Source organism: Pleurodeles waltl, chromosome 2_1, assembly GCF_031143425.1.
Source record: "Pleurodeles waltl isolate 20211129_DDA chromosome 2_1, aPleWal1.hap1.20221129, whole genome shotgun sequence".
Lineage (NCBI taxonomy): Eukaryota > Metazoa > Chordata > Amphibia > Caudata > Salamandridae > Pleurodeles > Pleurodeles waltl.
This window is the reverse complement of record NC_090438.1, coordinates 811,841,552-811,863,844: the sequence shown is the minus strand read 5'-3', so window position 1 is coordinate 811,863,844 and position 22,293 is coordinate 811,841,552. Positions and strand designations below refer to the sequence as shown.

The following is a 22,293-nucleotide window of genomic DNA, read 5'->3' as shown; positions in this document are numbered from 1 at the left end:
CCACATCCATTGCACCCCAAAGACACCCCAAGTTTTCAGAGGAGGAGCTAAGGGTAATTGTGGAGGAAATCATCCGGGTAAAGCCACAGCTATTCGGATCACAGGTGGAGCAGACGTCCATTGCTATGAAGATGGAGCTATGGTGGAGAATCGTGGACAGGGTCAACGCTGTGGGACAGCACCCCAGAACAAGGGATGACATCAGGAAGAGGTGGACCGACCTACGAGGGAAGGTGCGTTCCGTGGTTGCAAGACACCAGGTAGCCTTACAGAGGACAGGTGGTGGACCCCCACCTCCTCCCCCACAACTAACAACATGGGAGGAGCAAGTCTTGGCAATCATGCATCCTGAGGGCCTTGCAGGAGGACAGGACTCTGGTAAGTCAAACCTTTACTACTATATCCCCCAACCTACCTGCATGCCATCACAAACTCCTACCCCTACCTTCACCCCCATCACCTCACATATACCCCACTATCACAACCCACCCATCCCAATACCAAGCCCTGCATGTAACACCAATCTAAGGACCCCCATCACAGACCTGCATGGACACCCATCACCACACCTAGCCCTCAAAATCACCACGCACACAAGGCAAAGCTGACAGGGCAATCACAACCATATAGGGAAACAAAACCCATGCACAAGATGGCACACGCAGATACAATAACACTGCATTTTCATCCCCACAAGACCCCTACGAAACGTAACCAGAGACGAGGTGCAAGCAACATCCAGTCCCCCCCCAGAGGAGGCCCACAGGGATGACAGCAGCTCTGCACGCCTGGATTACGATGACCAACCTGGCCCATCATGGACCTCAGGACAGTCGGTTACCCTGCTGTACTCCCATACCACCACAGAGCCTCCCCCCCTCAGGAAACACCAGCACAGCACCCACCCAGCGGGCCCATGCCACTCTCCAAGGACACGTCAATCAGCAGTGTGTCCACCATTACAGGGACCTCAGGCAACCCCACAAACACAGGATGATCAGGGACCTGGGGTCAGTGGGCACACGGTTCAGGGGACAGAGGCACAGGACAACAGGAAAACTGGGAGGACTGCTGTGCAGCAGGGGGAGGACAGGCCCAGGGAAGCGACTCTCCAGGAGGCCCTCACCAACATCCTGGGAGCATACCACCGTTCCCAGGGGATCATGGGCCAGATACTGGCCAAGCTGCAGGAGACCCAGCGGCTGCAGGAGGGACAGTACCTGGGGATCAGGGAGGACCTCAAAAACATCTACACCATCCTGGTCACCATTGCAGGGGTGCTGGCTGACATGGGCAAGACCATGAGGGAGACAGTGGCACACCAACGGGCCCCTGACATTAGCCACACCGAAGAACAGCCCTCCACCTCCGCCAGCGCTAGTGGACAGGAGGCCCTGCCACAGGACCAACAGGCCACCAGCACCCCAACCCCTGCAGAAGGAGAACCACCCCGCAAATGGTCCCTGCGATCCAGGCAGAAGCCAGAGAACATTGCCAAGACCCCCACCAGGAAATAGGACTCTCCTGATTGTCACCCTCATGTCCCACTCCTGTCACCCTGTCCACCCTGAACTGCCATTACTACCCTTCCTATGGCCCATTGGACAATGCACCTGTGAAACCAAGAGACTGGACTCTACCCTGGACTTTCCTCCACCATCACCCCAGCCCATTGCACATCCCCCTACACTTATGAGCACTTCAATAAACACCCTTGGAACAAATACAAATCTGGAGTCTGTCCAATGATTCAAATGTGTATTAGTTCAACATAATCAAAGCATTGCAAGTCATATGTACAGTTAAATATACTTAGGAATGACCTTTGGTGTGCTGCAGTACACATACCAGGAGGCAGAGTGGGACACAGATATCTGAAAATAGAGATGCGAAAGGGTACAGTAACTGGCCATAGACATAGGGAAATCAGGCTGCCATGTACAACAGAAAACTGGAAAGTTAAGTGAAGTTACAGTGTCTTACCTGTGTGTCACTGGAAGTACTGCTGAATTATATTACTTCTGTTGTCAACATCTTCTTCCTCTGCCTCCTCTTCTTCACTGTCCACAGGCTCCACCGCAGCCACAAGACCATCTCCAGGCTCATCTTCCTGCAGAAAAGGCATCTGGCGACTCAAAGCCAGGTTGTGTAACATGCAACATGCAACGATGAGCTGGCACACCTTCTTGGGTAAGTAGTACAGGGATCCACCTGTCAGTTGGAGGCACCGGATCCTGGCCTTCAGGAGGCCGAAGGTCCTTTCAATAATCCTCCTTGTACACCCATGTGCCTCATTGTAACGTTCCTCTGCCCTTGTCCTGGCATTCCTCGCAAGGGTCAGTAGCCATGAGAGGTTGGGGTAACCAGAGTCACCTGCAAATATCAAGGGACAACTGTTAGCCACACACTAACCCTTAGGGACAACCCCATACCCAGACACCTACTTATACTGTGTGGGGACCTTGGGCTCACCTATTAGCCACACCCGGTGCCTCTGGAGTTGGCCCATCACAAATGGAATGCTGCTATTCCTCAAAATAAAGGCAGCATGCACAGAGCTAGGATATTTGGCATTCACATGGGAGATGAACTGGTGTGCCAAAAACACCTTTTGCACATTCATAGTGATAGCTTTTTCTATTCCTGAAAACTTGTTCATTTCTCTAGAGGGGGGACAAATGCCGCAAGTGTACCATCAATGGCACCAATGATGTTGGGGATATGTCCCAGGGCATAAAAGTCAGCTTTCACTGTGGCCAAATCCTCCACCTGGGGGAATACGATGCAGCTCTGCATGTGTTTCAGCAGGGCTGACAACACTCTGGTGAACACGTTGGAGAACATTGGCTGAGACATCCCTGATGCCATGGCCACTGTTGTTTGGAAGGAACCCCTTTCCAGGAAATGGAGCACTGACAGGACCTGTACTAGAGGGCGGATACCTGTGGGCTGGCGGATAGCTGACATCAGGTCTGGCTCCAATTGGGCACACAGTTCTAGGATTGTGGCACGATCAAGTCTGTAGGTTAGGATAATGTGTAAGTCCTCAATTGTCGCAAGGTCCACCAGGGGTCTGTATACCGGAGGATGTCGCCATCTCATATTCAGCCTCAGCGGTTGAAGCCTATGGAAGAAAACGGTGAGCAGAGGGTCATATTCACACATCTATTGCACTAATGATGATTTCTTTGCCTTTAGAGAACCAGTATGTGAATCCGACAGTCAGTTGCTGTGCCAGTGTCTGCTGTGACGCTGTTAGGTGCCATGGCCTTGTGCCCTCCTAAAATGGCGGCTGCCTGACCTGTGAGGAGGGACAAGTGGAAATGATTTAATTCCGCTGGCGTTGTGCACCATCGCGTTAGGCAGTCGAAGACCGCCGGGCAACTTTGCATTGGTTATCATTGGGCCCCATGGGTTCTAGGAGCCAATGGCGACGTACGCCGGTGGTGATGGTACGCACCACCGTGGACGTGACCGTCATTTTCTATCTGTTCACTCACTTGCTACCTGACCTTCAACAGGAGAGGACCTGCACTGCAAGTGCTGCTGTGACCGGTTTCTGAAAGCGACAATGGCTCATGTTTCTGGGGAAAGGGCCCCTGCCTTCACTGTGGAGGAGTTGGAGAAACTGGTGGATGGGGTCCTACCCTAGTACACGTTACTCTACGGTCCTACAGACAAACAGGTGAGTACACTGTGAGCATGATGCGTGGGCCATGAATGTATGGGGTGCTGTGTGTGTAAGCCACATTAAGGGGGGGCAGAGGGGTCCTGGGCAGAGTGCTGCATGTATGGTGGTCAATGTATGTGCGTAAGGGGTGGGAGGGATATGGTGGGCCATGAGCATGACAGTCCGTACGATATGACCAACACTTTTTCTGCTGTTTTTTCCCTGCAGGTCAGCACCCACCATAAAAAGGGTATTTGGCGTGCCATCGCCAAGGAGGTGCGGACCCTGGGTGTCTTTGACAGGCGGAGCACCCACTGCTGCAAAACTTGGGAGGACCTGCGCCGCTGGGCAAGGAAGACAGTGGAGGCCCAGCTGGGGCTGGCCTCCCAACGAGGAAAGGGTGCCCATCGCACTATGACCCCCCTGATGTTCAGCATCCTGGCGGTGGCCTATCCAGAGTTGGATGGGCGCTTGAAGGCATCAAAGCAGCCACAAGGGGGTGAGTACAGATTCTGAATCCTGACTTTGCGCACGTTAAGAGTTACCTGGGTGGGGGGTGTGGGCTATGGGTGCCCCTAGGCCAGGGCGAAGATGGCAGGGTAGGTCCCTTGTTAGGCAGGCTCAGAATCTTTCCTACCCCAATAGTGTTAGTGGGCATCTACCACTGGGCAGGGTCCTCTGGGTTTCAGGTGTGCAGCTAATTGCGGTAGGCATTGTACCCCATGGGCTGGTGACTATCTTAGTAACTGGTAGTGCATGGCCTAGTGCATAGGGCTGCTCCCTATGTTGTGTGTTGTGTACACCAATGGTAGTTGTGTTGCTGGCATTGACCAAGTGTATCCTCTGTCTCTCCCCCCCGTTTTGTTATGTCACCCTGTCCTTGTGTGCATTAGCATCACCTGGTGGAGGAGCAGAGGCACTGGCGACAGAGGGAGCTGCATCCCACATGGGCCTGGAGGCCGAATCCACCAAGGGTGAGTGCACCAGTGGGACAGAGGGCGAGGGGAGCACCACAACGGGGACAGGAGGGGAGACCACAGACAGCGGCGACTCCTCCGATGGAAGCTCCCTGGCGGTGGCAGACACCTCTGTGCCCACCCCAACAACAGGTACAGCCGCCAGTCCCCCTACCCGCACCACCCTCCCAGGAGGGTGGGCATCTCCTTCGCCCCAAGCACCTAAGGCCCTACCCCCTCAGCCCTCAGTGAGGAGGCTATTGACCTCCTGAGATCCCTCACTGTTGGGCAGTCAACCATACTGAATGCCATCCAGGGTGTCGAGAGGCATTTGAAACAAACAAATGCATACCTGGAGGGCATTCACTTTGGCGTGGCAGCCCAACAGAGAGCATTTCAGGCTCTGGCAAACTCCCTGATGGCAGCCCATGTACCGGTCTCTAGCCTCCCCCTCCAACTTCCTCTACCCAGACCCAATCCCCTCAACCCCAGCCTATCCCAAGCACATCTTCAGACCAGCATTCACCCAAATCACCACACAAAAGTGGCTCAGGCAAACACAAGTACCACACTTCATCTCACAGGCACTCACACAAGCACCATCCCCATGCAGACACACCAACATCCACTGCCTCCACTGTGTCCCCCTCCTCTTTATCGTCCACCTCCCTCCCAGTTGCGTCTCCACTCACACATGCATGCACTACATCATCATCCACTACCTCCATCACCAGCACGCCCATCACAACACACCCCTCACGGGCAGTCACCACCCCCACATCCATGCACACGTCCCCTGTGTCCTCTCCCAGTGTGTCTTTGACCCCTCCTCCCAAAGTACACAAACGCAAGCACCCACCCACCCAACAACCATCCACCTCACAACAGCATCCAGCCCATGCACCTGCACCCAAACACAGCAGACAGACACCTCCTACAACCCCTCCCTCTTCCTCCACTCACAAACGCTCTCCCTCTTCCCGCCCCTGTGTGTCTAAGAAGCTTTTCCCGGCAAACATTGACCTTTTCCCTACACCCCCCGCCCCCCACGTCCTTCCCCTCGGGCCAGGGTGTCCAGAACCCAGGCCAGCACCTCAGCCACCTGCCAAGGTGAAGAGGAGGACAGCATGCAGCAAGGCCAAGGAGCACGAACCACCCAGAATGGCCTCCTCAAAAACTCCAGCTGCCAGAGCCAAGGTCACACCACCATCTGCCAAGGTGAGGAAGGGGCAGAAAACCCCAGGCAAGGCACTTCAGCCGTCGGAGGCTGCAGGTGAAGGCCTGGTGGCTACTTGCACAACCACCAGCACCACCAGCAGCCCTGCCGATAGTACTGCCACCTGCACCGCCGCTAGCACCACTACTGTCAGCAGCAGCAGCCCCAGTGGGCAGCAGTCCGAGGCTGAAGGAGAAGGGCTGGAGCCTCCCTCCACCACTGGCAGCACTGCCACCTACTCCACCGCTAGCACCACCGCAGGCCCCGCCGCAAGCACCACCACCTGCACCGCTGACAGTAGGACCACTACCAGCAGCAGCAGCCCCAGTGGGCAGCCGTCCAAGGCTGTAGGAGAAGGGCTGGAGCCTCCCACCACCACTGGCATCACCCCCACCAGCACCGGCACTACCACCAGTTTGCAGCCTTAGACGACGCAGGATGGAGTCTAGCCCTGCCTCCATGGACTATCACGCAACCTGTTCTCTGCAAATCTCATGCCTCAGACACCCAGGTGAGAGACTGTGAACTGCCACACCCCAAGTGTTGCATCACTGGGTACAAGGCCCCCCCTCCAGAACCAGTGGAGAAAGGCATCCACTCACCCTATCCTTGGCTAGATGAAGCACACCGGGCACAAGGCCCCATCCAGAACCAGCAGGGATATGCATCCACTCTCCCTATCCTTGGCAGAATGAAGCACACTGGTCTAAGGCCCCATCCAGAACCAGTGGAGAAAGGCATCCACTCACCCTATCCTTGGCAGGATGAAGCACACTGGGTGCTAGGCCCCCTCCAGAACCAGTGGAGATATGCATCCACTCACCCTATCCTTGACAGGATGAAGCACACTAGGCACAAAGCCCCCTCCAGCACCAGTGGAAGAAGCCATCCACTTGGAAAACTGTGGCTTTGCACTCCTCAGGTCCAAGCAGTGGGCAAACCACCCACTTGAGAGACTGTGGCCTTGCACTCCCCAGGACCAAGCAATGGGCAAACCACCCACTTGAGAGACTTGTGAGACTGTGGCTTTGCACTCCCCAGGACGAAGCAGTGGGCAAACCACCCACTTGAGAGACTTGTGCGACTGTGGCTTTGCACTCCCCAGGGCCAAGCAGTGGGCATGGAACCCCCTCGAGGAGCAGTGGCGTTATTACATCTTCCAGCTGAGGCACCCCTCCTTCCTCAGCCCCCTGAGGTGCCTGTGTGTTTTCGACCTGATGCCCCTGAAGTGTTCTCTCTGTATTGAGACAGGAGTCAAGTGTAGGCTTGGCCCATGATTTTTGGCCCAGTGGCCCACGGACATTTTGAATGGACAATTTACCGTCTTGTGTACATATTGTATATTTTTGTATATACTGTTTTTCTATTTATTACATATATCTGCCTATTTCTAAAATAGCACTGTTTAACTCAATTCCTTTTGTCCTTGCGTTCTTCCAGGGTGTTAAGGGTGGTAATGTAATGTTGCTGCATGTTGTTTGTGTATGGTGCTGTGGGTGAGGATAGGGCTGGGGGTGTTGCGTGTCACTCTCTTTTTCCTCTCCCCTCCCCTATGTACGAGGTGCAGTGCTCACTGTGGTGGTCACGGCCGCCTTTCGTATTCCTGGTAGACGAGGAGGTAGACCAGCATGGGCAGGACCTGCAGCTCAGGCTCCATGGCATCCTGGTTCTTCGTTGAGGGTCGAGAGGTGAGTGGTTTCCCTTCCGTTTACTGTTTCCGCTGTGCTTTTGATGGCGTTGCTACCGCCCTGGAAAAGCTGGCAGATTGGTGGGTTGTGATGGGGTGGGCAGTACATTGTCTTCCACCTGTCTGTTGGCAGGTACCGCCGCGGTGTTTGTTGCTACCGCCGTGGCGGTCAGAGTGTTAAAGTGGCTGTCTGTGGTGGCGGTTTCCGCCGTGGTCGTGATCCCATTTTTTTTTTTACCACTGGCCTGTTGGCGGTATTACCGCAGCTTTAACACCGACCGCCAGAGTTGTAATGAGGGCCTAAGTGTGCCATGATTTTAGATTTCGACCACTCACTACACTGGGAGAGAAAAGGGATAGTTTATGTTAGTGCGCTGAACTTTTTCTGTTTTGTGTGAGCATGCATAACACATACAGGCTCCGAAAAATCATAAAAATGTTACTAGACCTGCAGGTCGAGTAACTTGAATAATCTACTCGACCTAACTGTAAAGTACTTGACCCATAAATGGGTCTCAAATTTTGTGAGCCTAGGCAAATAGTTTACAGAGTCACCTTTTTCTTCATTCTCAAATAAGATTGCACCATCAAAATGTGTGCTCAGCAATTCTGCAGTACAAAAAACCTCTTTTGTTTGATTAAGTAGATTTAAGCTTGCTGCATGTTTCACAAGAATCTAGCCCACATATAAGGGACACGACCCATGACTTGCTTTTAGTTTATTAATAGCATTGCCATCTTGGCAGGAGTGTTTTTCCGTTTGTTTAAACACTCACTTTTAATAAATATATTACTTAACCATGATGTGATAGCATACTGTCATCCACATACAGTAAATTATCAAGAAATGTCCAAAACCCTTTCCACTATCTTGCAGCTTTAGTGATAAAATTATATATTGAATTAATAATCTGTGAAAACTCAGAAAACATATCCTCAACTTCTAAAGTATTCTGATTTGTTTTCATCCTATGAAAATAATTTTTCATCATAAGGAAATACAAAAAATGGGCTTTCACAGCTACTGAAATATATTTTTAAATGTCTGTACAGCTGACTTAGTCATTTAAATGTTGTGTGTTAGGAAAAACCTGACATCCTATAGCCTTTTTTCTCAAACTCTTATTACAGCAGGTTAGACAGTTCACCTTACAAAATCCTGGAACTCTGCAGTCAGAAGGAAAAGTAACTGTAAGACAAACTGACTTTTAACCTCTGTCTGTGAACAAAGAGCAAATGTGACATACAAGAACAAGATTAAAACGTTTCTTTTATTGAAGCTCCACTTTCTGACTGAACAGAACACCTGTTCTTGGTCAACTCGCCAGAAGAGGCAAGTAAGTCCTAAAAATAGTTTGACCTGATCAAATATGACTCGCCATAGTGAGTGGTCGAGTAGATTTTTCAAGCTCTGCATGTCGTGAATGAGTGCAGACGCAGGCTTACTTTGAGAAAAGGGAGACCTGTGTGTCAGGCCTTTGCTGCACACTTACTTGACAATAACTTTTGTTGTGAATCTTACAGCCCTGGCTGCTGCTGCAGCTGAGGAACTCCTAGGGGCTGCTTTTGATGCTAAAACCCATTGTAAGGCCAACATTAGGACACTTAGACTTCGCATTTGGTAAACACTACATTTTGGAAACCCTATATGTTGCCTTGTTTTTTTGGGTTAAAAAACTACTTAATGTCTTATTTTCTTCTAGTTGATATTTTAAAACATGCTATTTTTTTGCTATTTCTGCATTTGTGAAATGTCTTCACACACACTTGCATGAGAAATCGAAAATAATCCTCCAGCAGTCAGCCTGAAATGTTCTTCAGAAAACGCAGAGGGCAGACTGCTACACATCGAGGCCTGCAGTCTGCCTGCTCACCATGTGTTAAGCTATGGACGGTAAATATGTGCTTCTGCCTTAGTTTGTTAATTTTTTCAGCCATGCTTCCTCCTTTCAAATCCATTTCAGTTTTATTTTCAGTCTTTTCCCAAGTTGACTGATGTTCAATGTGCCCTTTTGCTGATTGAGTGCTACGTACAGCATCACGTCCCCATTGCTCCATGTGCAAGGTCTAGTTTTGACAATCTGTGTCCTTATGCTCATGAATTGCTTTCTCGATGTGAAACCACTAACAATGTATCCGGACTGCAAGCCACCCAGTTTTACTGTGGGTTTTCACATTTCTTAACATCATTTTCAATAGTGTTGTTTGAGAGGCTAAGGCTCCCTTGTCAGATTAGAGTTAAAAACGAAAATGCAAAACTTGCAGGCACCGATCAGATAGAACTGACAGTGAATACTGATCCAACAGTGCTGGGTTGGCACTGTGCTGTTGCCAGGGCACTGATGATGGGTACAGACAACGCCAGGTGTGTTAATAAATTCACTGTGAGGGTTGCAACTGCTCTTCTTACTTTGTATACGTGCACAGATATGAGATCTCGCAGGAAAGGAACAGTAACGCAAACACCATTTTCATTTTTTTACACAGTTGGACGTATAGTTATATATATAAATAAATAACCAGACACCCAGCTCACCTGAATCACTCACAGACTAGTAGAGATGTGTCTGTTGTCCACTCGACTCGACTCCATAAGGGCATCAATCAAATCTGAGCTTTATTCTTGATCACAGTCACACAAGGCTCAGAGTCAGGACAAAAATGCAACTCGAGGTCATGAGGAGTGGCCTCCGACTGGTCTCTCCCTCGCACCCTTGTGCAAAGTTTAGCGCATGAAAAGGGAGAGAGAGACTGATAGGCTGGCTGAGCAGCCCTGGCAAGCAAAGGCAGAAATGGCCAATCACTGCATGGCTTCACAATAACCCATTACAGTGATTGGTCATGCTCCATCCCCTGGATGCCATGCAGTCTGCACCAAAGGCACAGAATAGGCCTAGCAGCTGCGTCTCGCAACCAATCCAGAAGCGGCTCCTTTGCTGTTACACAGCATGAGGGCAGCACCAGGATTGACTTGAGCAGGCAAACTCACTGCTCTTTAGGAGACCGGGGGTTGACTCTTTGATCAACCTCTGGTCACTAGTGTACAGGTGGAGAGAGACCTCGAGTGTGCATATTGGGCTGGCTGGAGAAAGGTAGATGTTCAACCTGATATGCGCACTTTGTGGGCCTAGATGCCACACGCCTGCTCACTCCAGTATACTGCTGATGTGATGTCTATACAAACTTGAAGCCCCACCTCCTTCATAGCCACTGATGCCTGAGGCTGAAGGCTGACTGCTGCGGGCACAATATAAATGCATAACTTTAAGTGTTTTGCAATTAAAGGTTTATTTTATTTATATATATTCACATAACAGGGGTTTGGGGGAGCAAAATTTGAGTGGGGCTACACCCCAACTCCCCAAGGCAGGAACCGCCCATGCTAAACAATGAAAAAGGGATCTTTGCACCAATGTAACTGACTGGGTTTACCAGCAAATCTACTTTCCAGTAATACATAATAATAAAAGCTCCTTCAAATAACACACTACATAGAGATTACTTGAACATTTTATCACTATTTTTTAAACACAAGGATGCTGCAAAAGGCACACGAATTTACAAAAATACCAACATTACCCTTTGCTTATGTCATATATACATTCTCCAGTCATCCCTATATGGAGCACAAAAGATTGAAAAGCTACTATCTGCTCCAGCACATTAAATTATAATGGAGAGTGTTTTAAGCAATATGCTGCAGCTTCATTTATTCAATGGTTAAAGTGTATGAAATCCGCCGTTTCTGCATGGTCACTCTGATTTTTTGCATTTTGATGGACCCTATATTTTCGCTAGCTTTAGAACTCTATGCCCTTTAACCGTGCTAACTAGTGGTAAAATGTCTGTGCACTCCCTTTAAACATTGTCAAATTGGCATATTTTTAAATGCTATATTCCTATAAGTCCTAATATGTGTACAAAGTGCACCGAAGGTCAGAAAGTTAAATGCAACTAGTGGACTGCAGCACCTATTGTGCAAACATGGCCTCAGGCCTACCATTGTAGTTTGACTGTCACAGTGCAAAAACTGCAATTCAACCTGTGAAAATAAACCCTTTTGACAGGTAAAAATGTTCATTTTAAATACTAATATGTCATCCCTATGTAGGCCTTGCAGCCCACAAGGCTGGATGCATGGTATTTAAAAACAGGACATATAGAAATATAAAGCTAGCATGTACTTACAGTGACTGGTACCCCAAAGGCTATTTTCTCTACAAGAAGGTAACAAACCACTATTTTTAAGAGTTACTGAAATTAAATTCAATGGCAAAGCCATATTTTAAAAAAGATTAAGGAAAAGTAACTTTTACAAAGTTATCCTTTACCTGCCTGAACTGTAAAATGGTAATCAGCATAATCTTCTGACAACTCTCAGCCTGTGCTCAGCTTTGAACAGGGGTGAACAAGATGCCATCTGCCTCCCAGGAGCAAACAATAGGCTGACCTGAATGAGCAGATATGTCTCCTCTTGACAGTATTGTGACAAAGTCTGCGTGACAGTTCTGCTGAGCCACATGTATTACTTGAAAAGGGGAGAATATGATACCAAGACAATTCTTGTGTATCCACTGTCTGGTTGCTGAAGATCCATGCGTTTGTTCCACCAGACTTTTATACTGGTTTATAGTGAATATAGCGGCTGCCTGGATTTTTGTGAAGGGCATTAGGATTATGATAGTCAGGCAACGGAAAATCTGAAAAATGTTAGCAGACCTGCAGGTATGGTGACTTGAATAACCTATTTGACCTAACTGTAATGCACTTGACCCATATACTCATCTCTAATTGTGTGAGCCTAGTCAAATATTTTATTTCACCAAGTTGCCTTTTTCTTCATTATCACATACGAAAACACCTTCAAATAAATGAGTTCAGAATGCCTGCTGTACAAATAACTCTTGATTTAATATACTAACCTTTTGCCCCATGTATAATACAAAATGTAGTCCACATACAGGGTACACAAGACCCCTGACCGGCCTCTCAGTTCACTACTAGCGTTGTCATCAGGGTGGGGCAGGAACGTTTCTGAGTTTATGTTTGAAAATTCTCACTTTTAATAAATCTGTCAATAAAGCATGAAGTGGTAGCGCACTGTCATTAACAGACATTTTTCACTGAAGTGGGCACAAACTTTCCCGCTGACATTCAGTTTTACTGATAAAAGTATATAGCATACAAATGATAATGTGTAGAAATTGTGTTTTAACAAACATTTATCATTTGCACATCACCAAGTATACTGATTTGTTTTGATCCTATTAAAATATTTGCTGCCATCCCACTTCAGAATTACAATTAAAGTGCATTTCTAACTACTGAACTATATATTGACGTATTTGTACAGTTCATTTATAAGTGATTTAAATGTTGTGTGCCCAAGACCATTGTCAGACAGTTCACGCCCTGAAAAGGGCTCGGCCTCCTAAAATCTGACTCCCCGTAGCGAGAGGGTGAGTAGATTTCTCGAGGTCTGCTACAGCACAACTGCCACTCTGCTTCAGCCATCAGAGCCCAGGTTTAGTGTGGCCGAAGACTTTTGCCATCTTGAAAATGTCCAAAGTGGATAGGGTTAGTCCGGAAACTTTTGCCCCATTTGTTATGGCGTGTCCAGGAGTCATTCTCACCCACTAGCTAGTGCATGGCATAAATGCAGCACCTCCAGGTACCCACCTCAGAACACTTTGTGGACCAGAAGAAGAATAGAAGTGGATTGGACCTGCTGTCTGTGACCTGAGATGAGCCCCGAAGGATGAGATGTCATGGCAAGCAGCCCCCAAAGCTTCATAGCTGGCAAAACCACATGCTGGCATCTGTTTGAGCAAGAACCTACGTTGTGTTGATTCAAAACAGGATGAAGGCACATTTCTCACAGAATACGTGAAAATGTATTCTTACCTTCTAGACACTTTACAGTGTGTTAAACATCCCTACTGATCTGCAGAACCACATGAGAAATTATTAGGCTTGGGAGAAATTTTCAGCTTTTCCTGATTCCCTCATACTACAAATATACATGTTGCCAGACGTAGGTACCCTAGCAGAGGGACATCCAGTTTCTAGTGCGCTGGCTACTGCCTTTGCCAAGGGCTTTAATGGGTGAAACTCAGGGAATGCCGCCACAGCGTTATCACCCTAATATTTTGATTAAAGATGTTGCTATGTAAAAGGTTTCGACCAATGAAAGACATCAACAGTCCCTACTCTTACCACTTTGGATTTAAAAGTCCAACTCACATTCAGGTTCACAAACAAATCGTTAGTAAGCAGGCAGTATTAGAATGAATTTGCTCGTCAATATAATACAGCTGAAACCCTTAAGAACAAAAAAGGCAATGCCTAAGTTGTTAACACACAGTGAAACCAGTATGTTTGTGAGTGTACTGAGGTGTTTATATAATGGGCTTTGATTACAAGTAAATATAGCTGTTGAATCAAAGTTATGTACCAGGTTTCTCCTGCTGATGGAGAAGGTTTGTGCGTTTCTGGTTTCTGAGGTACTTCTTTGTGGGAGGGTCCACCAACATCAGGACCAGGATCTTGTTCCACCAAAGGCTCAAAAAATGAATTCAGTGCTCTCTAAATAAAATAAAAAAATGTGAAAAGCAATTGCATAGAGGCCTGGTTAAAAAAAAAACAACAACAACATACACATGTGTCTGAGCACAATATTTTGAAAAATTAAAACATTTGAAGGACAATATAACAACTTCATGATGTGGTTTCAAAGATCACGAAGAACAAACAACCAAGATAACACTTTTTAACTTTCCCACATATGGGCATACAATGGGACCACTTTACACAGGTTGTAAATTGCAACATCTTCATCACATGGCCATACAGTATAAACATCTAAGTCATCCGATCCTTGAACAATGTGCAGCTATTTGGAGGGAAGGTCATTTCTGGAGTAAGCGGTATAACTGTTTTCTCTTGTTTAATTAAACTTCCCCAAGGGTCCCCTAAAACTGAATAAATTTTTGGCAGTGTGTGATGCGACTCACTGACTATGAAATGGTAGACTTGTGTTCACATAGTCATACCAGTCAACAGTCTAGTGTATACCAGAGACTGTATTTGTTTTGGATGATGTTCCAAATTATCAGTGCGTGCCTAGAGACTCAGGGAACTTTTCATGAAATAACAGGGGCATGGGGTGCTCTGGGCATAGAACGGATTTACAGATTGTTACTGACCCCCAAGGATGGTTATTTTGAGGCTGGTGTGAGGTTTAAATCTAATTGCTTAATGTGATGCAGGCTGTAAATAAATTAAGTTAATCAAGTATAAATTTGTAACAATTGGTGTGTCTTAGGCACTGCAGTACTGTCCTTGAATTTCCTGCTTTCAAGACGGGGTATATAGTCCTGTCTTGAGAGGTGGTAGCAAAATTGCTGAGACCAGTTAGTGCCAGGTTTCCGCAATGTATGCTTAAGATGACAAATGAATGGATAGCCTGGTTGACGTCCACTATTGCGACAACAGGCTGAATGGGCCTCAGTAATCTCAGGTGGTTGCGGACTATTTTCACCATCAGTTTCATGCATGTATCCATACTCAGTTTAGGCTTCTATGACCAATGAAATGGCACTGGTAACGGCCTTCAGTAAGTCATCCGATCCTTGCAAAATGTGCAGCTATTTGGAGGGAAGGTAATTTTTGGAGTAAGTGGTATAACTGTTTTCTCTTGGTTAACTAAACTTCTCCATGGAACCCCTAAAATTGAATGCATTTTTGGCAGTGTGTAATGTGACTCAGTGACTATGGAATTTATACATAAACTGGGCAATATCCGATGACAAGTTATTCCAAAACAATGAATTAGGTCAAATAGTGGTTCAAGGCATATTTTAACACATATGGGGACAGCACAGATTGACAAGAAGTCTCAAAAGGTGAAATAGTGTTTAGTTTTTATCTCTGATTTTAATATTTTGAGGCATTAGAAACAAATAATTCTGTCCCCTGTGCCCATTCTTGGTTCTAATATATTGAGTGGGATATTGTGGCTGGCACTATCAAGCACAGCTAAAACATCTAGTTAACTCTGAGGTAGATATCACCTTTGTCCATAATCAGGAAGCGCAACATAAACTACCTTAAACAGGCCTGTAATACTGATGAGTCCATCCATGAGACAAGATTTATGAATGTTTATGCTGGATTTGTCTTTAGGGTGCTGCTTTATTTGGTCTGCAATATTTCTAGGCGTTTTGCAACAATGGAAAGCCCTGTTTTTGAGTGACTGTTTTCAATTAGGTTTCCCTGGGATTTGAGATGGTTCAAGATGAGAGTTAACGCACACTGCCTGGTGCTAATGAGGTGTTATAATTCTGAGCCAGTGGGGTAAATGGTGGGAATCGCAATATTCTAGCTACTTGTAAGCAGAGTGGGTGTATGATATCCCTGGACCAAGTTCAGTGTGATTTTGGCTGCTTCTTAATTTTATGACAAGACTGGAGGCTCCTATTATGCTTTCTTTTCTTGTTTATTTTCAATAGCAGCTGCAGTCAAGACAAAAAACTACAAATCCCAACAGGCAAATGACAGTAGCCAATGGGATAGACGTGTAGTTCCCCATAAAGCACCAATCACTCACAAGCTGTCCCCATAATACTTATCTTGACTGAGAACAGCCCTCTTTTCTTGCTGCTCCCAGTGAAGATAAGAATTTTATATTTCATGCTCTTTACAAACGTAATGTTTTACTGTGTTGTACTTAATTGAAATTTCATTATTATACACGCGGTTGTTTCTTTACTCAGACGGCTTGTAGCCGAACGCTCTCTGCGCTTCCACTTCGCGCACCCTTACCGGTTGGAATCTTCCGTTTGTCCCCTCAACGCTCGGTCGCCATTTTAGACGACAGTCGAGGGGAAAAACTGCAAGTTGTTTAATCGCACTCCCAGCGTTCTGCTCATTTTATTCTACCGCAGTCCCTCGTCAGACCTTCCGACAAGGTTTTTCTTCGCCTACAACAGTTCGTTCCTCCGACCACTCCCTTTCTCCGGCAAGAGTGAGGATGTTAACCCTTTCCTCACCAGTATGTTTCACTTTTACAATTTGTATTCTTCCTCATAAAAATGGACAGCTCTCCTATTTCCCACACCATGAATGAGGAGGAGGAGGCTATTAAGGACAATTTGAATGACTTTATTCAGTTGTCAGTAGAGCAGGCAGTCTCTGCATCATTAGAAAAACTGTCCACAAGTCTTGAAAGCTCTGTTGTCAAGTTGGTTTTCAAGACGATTTTGGCCCAATCTACAGGGGATAGCAGAAAGTGTCCTTGTTCATCAAAAAATTCCAAAGCAACACTATTGATTGGTGAGGGTTCCTCACTCAGGACAGAGGACATGGTTCCTCCGAGGACTCCCTTAAGGGAGGGGATGACCTCAAGTAAATCGTCTAAAAAATGTGTGTCCAAATCTAAACATAGATCATCTCCCTATTATTTCTTCAAAAATTCTTGACACTGATGATGAGTTGCATGATGATGGCCCTGATTCGGATAAATCCGACAATGATAATGAAGATTTATTCTCCCCTCCTCCTCCCAAGAAGGCCAAACTAGTGGCTCAAGAGTTATCCAAACCATGCAAAGTTACGGATACAGAAGGGGTACCTATGTTTGACCCAAATGGTATTCAGAATCCACATTTTACTGAGTGGTTTCCCGCGGACCATGTGGCTGAATATGTAACTTCCAGATTATGCACTCCTCTAGACAAGCAAGTCAGAGCAAAATTAAAGTCAGAATGCCCTCGTCCATCCCAACGTTCAAAAATATCGGCAACTCCTACAACGGACTCTTCCCTTATTACTTTTTTCACAAAGTTTTGCAAGGACCCCTGCAAGGGAGTGGGATAAGGCTTGGTCCACATGCCAAGATAAACTGTTGGATATTGTGGGACCTTTAACCCGCATTTTTGACATGGCAGAAACAGCTCATTTGGATAACACCATTGTTGACCCTGTTGACCTGTCTTTATGGGTACAGCGAGCTGCATGTTTACTAGGTAACGCTAACTGTGCAGTTACCCACGAGTGCAGGAAGGGACTCCTGCTCTAGCTCAATCTTAAACTAGTGAGTCTTACAGTTCCAGATGCAGGGATCAAAGCAAAAGGTCTTCTTTTTGGCGACTCTTTTATAAAAGAAGTTAGCAAATATGTAGCTACGTTTGCATGATTAGACAAGGCGCAACAATTGCTCAAGAAGATGTTTTCCAGTCAGGTTTTCGCCAGGTCCGGCAGAGGGAGGAACCGCTTTGCCGGCCGTACGTATAACAACCAAGGTTCCCATAGTGCCTATAACAATGCTTATCAGGAGTACAGACCTCAATTCTACCCGCAGAGAAACCGTGGTTTCAGAAACAAAGGCAACAGAGATTCCAGGTTCTCTTACGAACCCGGTAAGTCAACCTTCTGGCCTTCCTGTTGTAGGAGGTTGCCTTTTACTGTTCGTTGCAAAATGGCTGTGAATAACAGCAGATCCGTGGGTTTTAAACACCGTTCAGGGATACATTATCGAGCTTTACTTTCTTTGGAAATGACAAACTTAATTTCCTCGGAAATTCAATCTCTTCTTCAAAAGCAAGCAATTGTCCCTTGTCCTCTTGACCCTTCAGGCTTCGTCAGCTCAGCCTTTTTAGTCCAAAAGAAAAACAGATTTTTTTTTCCTATTTTCAATGTAAACCAGTTCAACCATTTTGTCATTTACCGTCACTTCAAAATGGAAACCATACTGCATCTCAGGGATTCTTTACTTCAGTGCGACTGGATGGTTCGGTTAGATCTTCAGGATGCGTATCTCACTGTCCCCAAGCATCCAGATTCAAGGAAGTTTCTACAATTCCAATGGCTCAAACAGACATATCACTTTTCTTCCCTACCTTTCGGCCTTTCTTCTGCTCCATGGTGTTGTTTCACAAAACTCATGAAACCGCTAGTAGCTTTTCTCAGAGCGCGGGGAGTCAGATTGATCATTTACTTGGATGAAATCCTTATCATAAACCAAAATCGTAAGTCTCTTCTTTCTCACGTCCAACTAGCTTGCAATCTTTTCACAGATCTCGGCTTCATTATCAACAATGAAAAATCTTCTCTAGTTCCTGTTCAAAGAATAGAGTATTTAGGTTTCCTGGCAGATTCCGTTTCGCCCATGCTTTTCCTTCCTTCAGCGAAAATAAAATCTATCAAATCAGAAATTCTTCAAACTTTACGCAGTTCCCTTCTTTCCATTAGATCCCTAGCAAGGATAGAAGGCCTTCTGTCTTAATCAATTCAGGCCATTTTCCCATTATCGGGCCCTTCAAAGGTTGAAGATTCGTCATCTCCAAAAAGGTCTAGCTTACACAGATTCTATCGCCTTCAATCAAGAATCTCTAACAGAATTGCAGTGGTGGATAGACCATTTAGACGCTTCGAACGGCAGGACTATCTTTGCATCAGCCCCAGATCTTATATTAGAATCAGATGCAACAGATGTTTGGTTGGGGGGCCCGGTGTGGTCCAATCTCGACTGGAGGTACATAGTCTCTAGAGGAGTCAAAGTTGCACATCAATTGTTTAGAGATGCTTGCCAGCTCCTTTGCAACCAGAAGCCTAGAGTTTGTTCTCCGGTTCTTCTCAGAATGGACCACATTTTCAGCGGTCCGTTACATCAACCATTTGGGAGGTACAAAATCCAAATATTTAGCGGAATTAGCAAAAGGAAAGGGTTTTGGGATTTCTGTCTTCAAAACAGAATTTCAGTCCATGCAGAGTACTTACCGGGCAATCTCAATTCGGTAGCAGATTGGCATTCTCACCATTTACGGACTCAAGCAATTGAAAGCTCCATCCCGAAGTTTTCAACAGTATTCATTAGAAATGTGGTCCTTTTCAAATAGATCTCTTCACTTCCCATCTCAAAGCACAGCTTCCACAGTTCTTCACTTGGTGCACAGATCCGTTAGCTTTAACCTTCAATGCTTTTTCTCAGGATTGGTCAACCTCCCTCAAGTACGCCTTTCCTTCTTTCATTATGATTACCAGGTTGCTAGCACAAGTAAGACGTCAATGGGCTATGTTGGCTCTCAGTCTCATTCTGGCAATCCCAGGTGTGGTTCCCCACCCTTCTGGAACTGTCAATACACTCTCCCTTTCTTATTCCCTCCTTTCCGGAACTGCTGTCCAATCTCCCCGGCCTCTCTCACATCTTAATACTAGAAAATCTCCTTACCCTTTCGGCCTGGAAAATATCAGGGAATCCCAGCCACTCCCTTCTATTTCGAAAGAAGCTTCAACCTTCATTGAACTCTCTTGGGCTCCAGGAATACAAAAGGCGTACAGATCAGCTTGGTCTCTGTGGCATAGCTGGTGTGTGGGAAAACACATTGATTAATTTGCAACAGATATAACCTTATTGTTAATTTTCTGGCGGCGGAAGCTAGTAAAGGTAAGATTTATAGTACCATTAACTTGTACAGGTCAGCTATTTCTTCTTCTCACACTTAAATCAATGGGAAGCCAGTTGGAGAACATCTGTTGGTTTGCCATCTCTAAAGAGAGTAAACCTTTCCAATCCTCCTCAACCTAAATACAGTTAATTGTAGGATGTCAATGCTGTTTTCAATCTGTTTATTTCTTGGCCAGATAATCCAATGCTTACTTTGAAAAAATGATATGCTAAACTTACCATGTTGTTATGCCTTGTCTCTTTCAAGCATCTTTCTGATGTTAGAGCTTTAGATGTCACTGCTCATCATTTTACTCCAACAGGTGTTCTGTTTAATATTCATAGACGCACTAAGACTAATCTTTCAACAGTATTCTATCCTTATTTCCCTGATCACCTTAAGTTATGCGTGGGCCACTGTTTGAAAGTTTATGAACAGCAGACAACCAATTTGAGAAATGCATCAGCGTCCCAACTCCTCATCTCTTTCAGCAAACCTTTCAAAACCTGTGTCTTCCCCTACTTTGGCTCGATTGGTCAGGTGGATTATGTCCTTAACGGGCATCAATACTTCTGCCTTTGGTGCCCATTCAGCTAGAGGAGCTACGGCTTCTAAGGCTTTTTGGGCCGGCTCCCGGACATTCTCAGATCGTCTGACTGGTCTAATGATGATGTATTTAAAGTGTTTTATTGTAAGCCAGTAAAACAAGCTTCGTTAAATGTAATTGATTCGCTTTAAACTAGCATAGTAGGAGCCTCTGGTCTGGTCATAAAATATAGATTTTCCCAGTAATTTATGAAGGAAAGTCTTAATTTTATTAAAGACACGGAGGCAAGTATTATCCCACCTCTACAAATTCTTACCTTTTGTTTTGTTCCCTCCCTAACAGCATCAACAACTCAGCAGGCTTCCTCCTAAAGACTTCATCTCTAAACAACGCTTTATAGGATCTCCTGCATCAATGATGTTCCAGAGCAATGATTTTTATTCAGGCGCATGGACTCTTCTGAGTTTTGTTTCTGGACTTGTAACCGTTATACAAGAACTTTTATCTGTTCTCATGGCAATCTGCATATGCTGTTTTATCATTCCATTATTTGTTACTTTCTAAACTCTCGCACAAGAAAAGTGGGCTGTTCTCATTCAAGATAAGTATTATGGGGGCAGCTCGTTAGTGATTGGTGCACTACGGTGAACTAAAGTTGTTTCCCATTGGCTACTATTGTTTTCCTGTTGGGATTTGTTGTTTTTTGTCTTGATTGCAGCTGCTATTGAAAATAAACAAGAAAAGAAAGCATAATACTCGCCACTGTGTCTTTAATAAAATTAAGACTTTCCTTCATAAATTACTGGGAAAATCGACATTTTTTTAGATGGCGTTTGGAGTTATGACTAAAAAAATTTAGAAGGTGTCAACGGGTTAATAGCCATGAGCTCATCAAATCTGAGGAGATAGTGGATTAGCTCTGATTAGATCAAGTATAGCCACCCTGCTGTGGGTGACCTCTGGTAATACTGATAAATATTGTGGTCTTCAAAGAATGAAGTAAGCATCTTGACTCTTTGGTCTAAATTGTAATCCCAGTGCAGGTTTAAATCTTCTAGAAATATACATCCAATTGATGTTAGAATCTTTTGGCTAAATCCAGTAAAGTCCTTAACAACTGCCAGGTTGTTTTAAAGGAGGTGAGGAATTAGGCTTATTGTTAATGTGTATGAGAAGGACAGATAATATTTGTTTTTTAGGTACCACATGGTTGGAAGTAGGGGGCTCTTTACCCTTCCTATACGAGTTATACATTTTGTGAAGAATTGATAGCCCCCCGCTTTTAAGATTTTTCTTGTCACAACTGACAGTATCATAGCGCTTAGGTAGTAGGAGGACCACACAGGGTGCGAAAACGTTAGAGAACCATGTTTTGGTCAGAATATTATACACAGATTTTTTACTAGTAGGAGGGTTGAGATAGATTTAGCATTTGCCATTGTTTGCCAAAATGAAATCTCTTATTCATCTGGATGCTTATAGAGTGATTGGGAGGAGACTAATGAGACATTGTAGGAAGTTGGCTCTGTATGTACTATTTAAAAGTAAGGAATAGTATGCACAGAGTCCAAGGGTTCCACTTAGAGGTAAGATAGTGGCAAAAAGAGATAATACTAATGCTCTATTTTGTGGTAGTGTGGTCGAGCAGTAGGCTTATCAAAGGAGTAGTGTTAAGCATTTGTTGTACACACACAGGCATTAAATGAGGAACACACACTCAAAGACAATTCCATGCCAATAGGTTTTGTATAGAAAAATATATTTTCTTAGT

At 45.6% G+C, this 22,293-nt stretch overlaps 1 protein-coding gene across 2 annotated transcripts in view; it reads right to left on the bottom strand.

The window, feature by feature from the left end:
* TDP2 (tyrosyl-DNA phosphodiesterase 2) overlaps window positions 1-22,293 on the bottom strand; it is a 156,382-nt gene that overhangs the window by 101,302 nt on the left and 32,787 nt on the right. The window contains exon 2 of one of the 2 annotated variants that reach the window (XM_069218725.1): window positions 13,984-14,114. The exons of the other annotated variant lie outside the window; for it this stretch is intronic. Within the exon in view, the coding sequence (XP_069074826.1) occupies window positions 13,984-14,114 (131 nt within the window). The remainder of the gene's footprint in view (window positions 1-13,983; window positions 14,115-22,293) is intronic. 2 annotated transcript variants of the gene reach the window in all.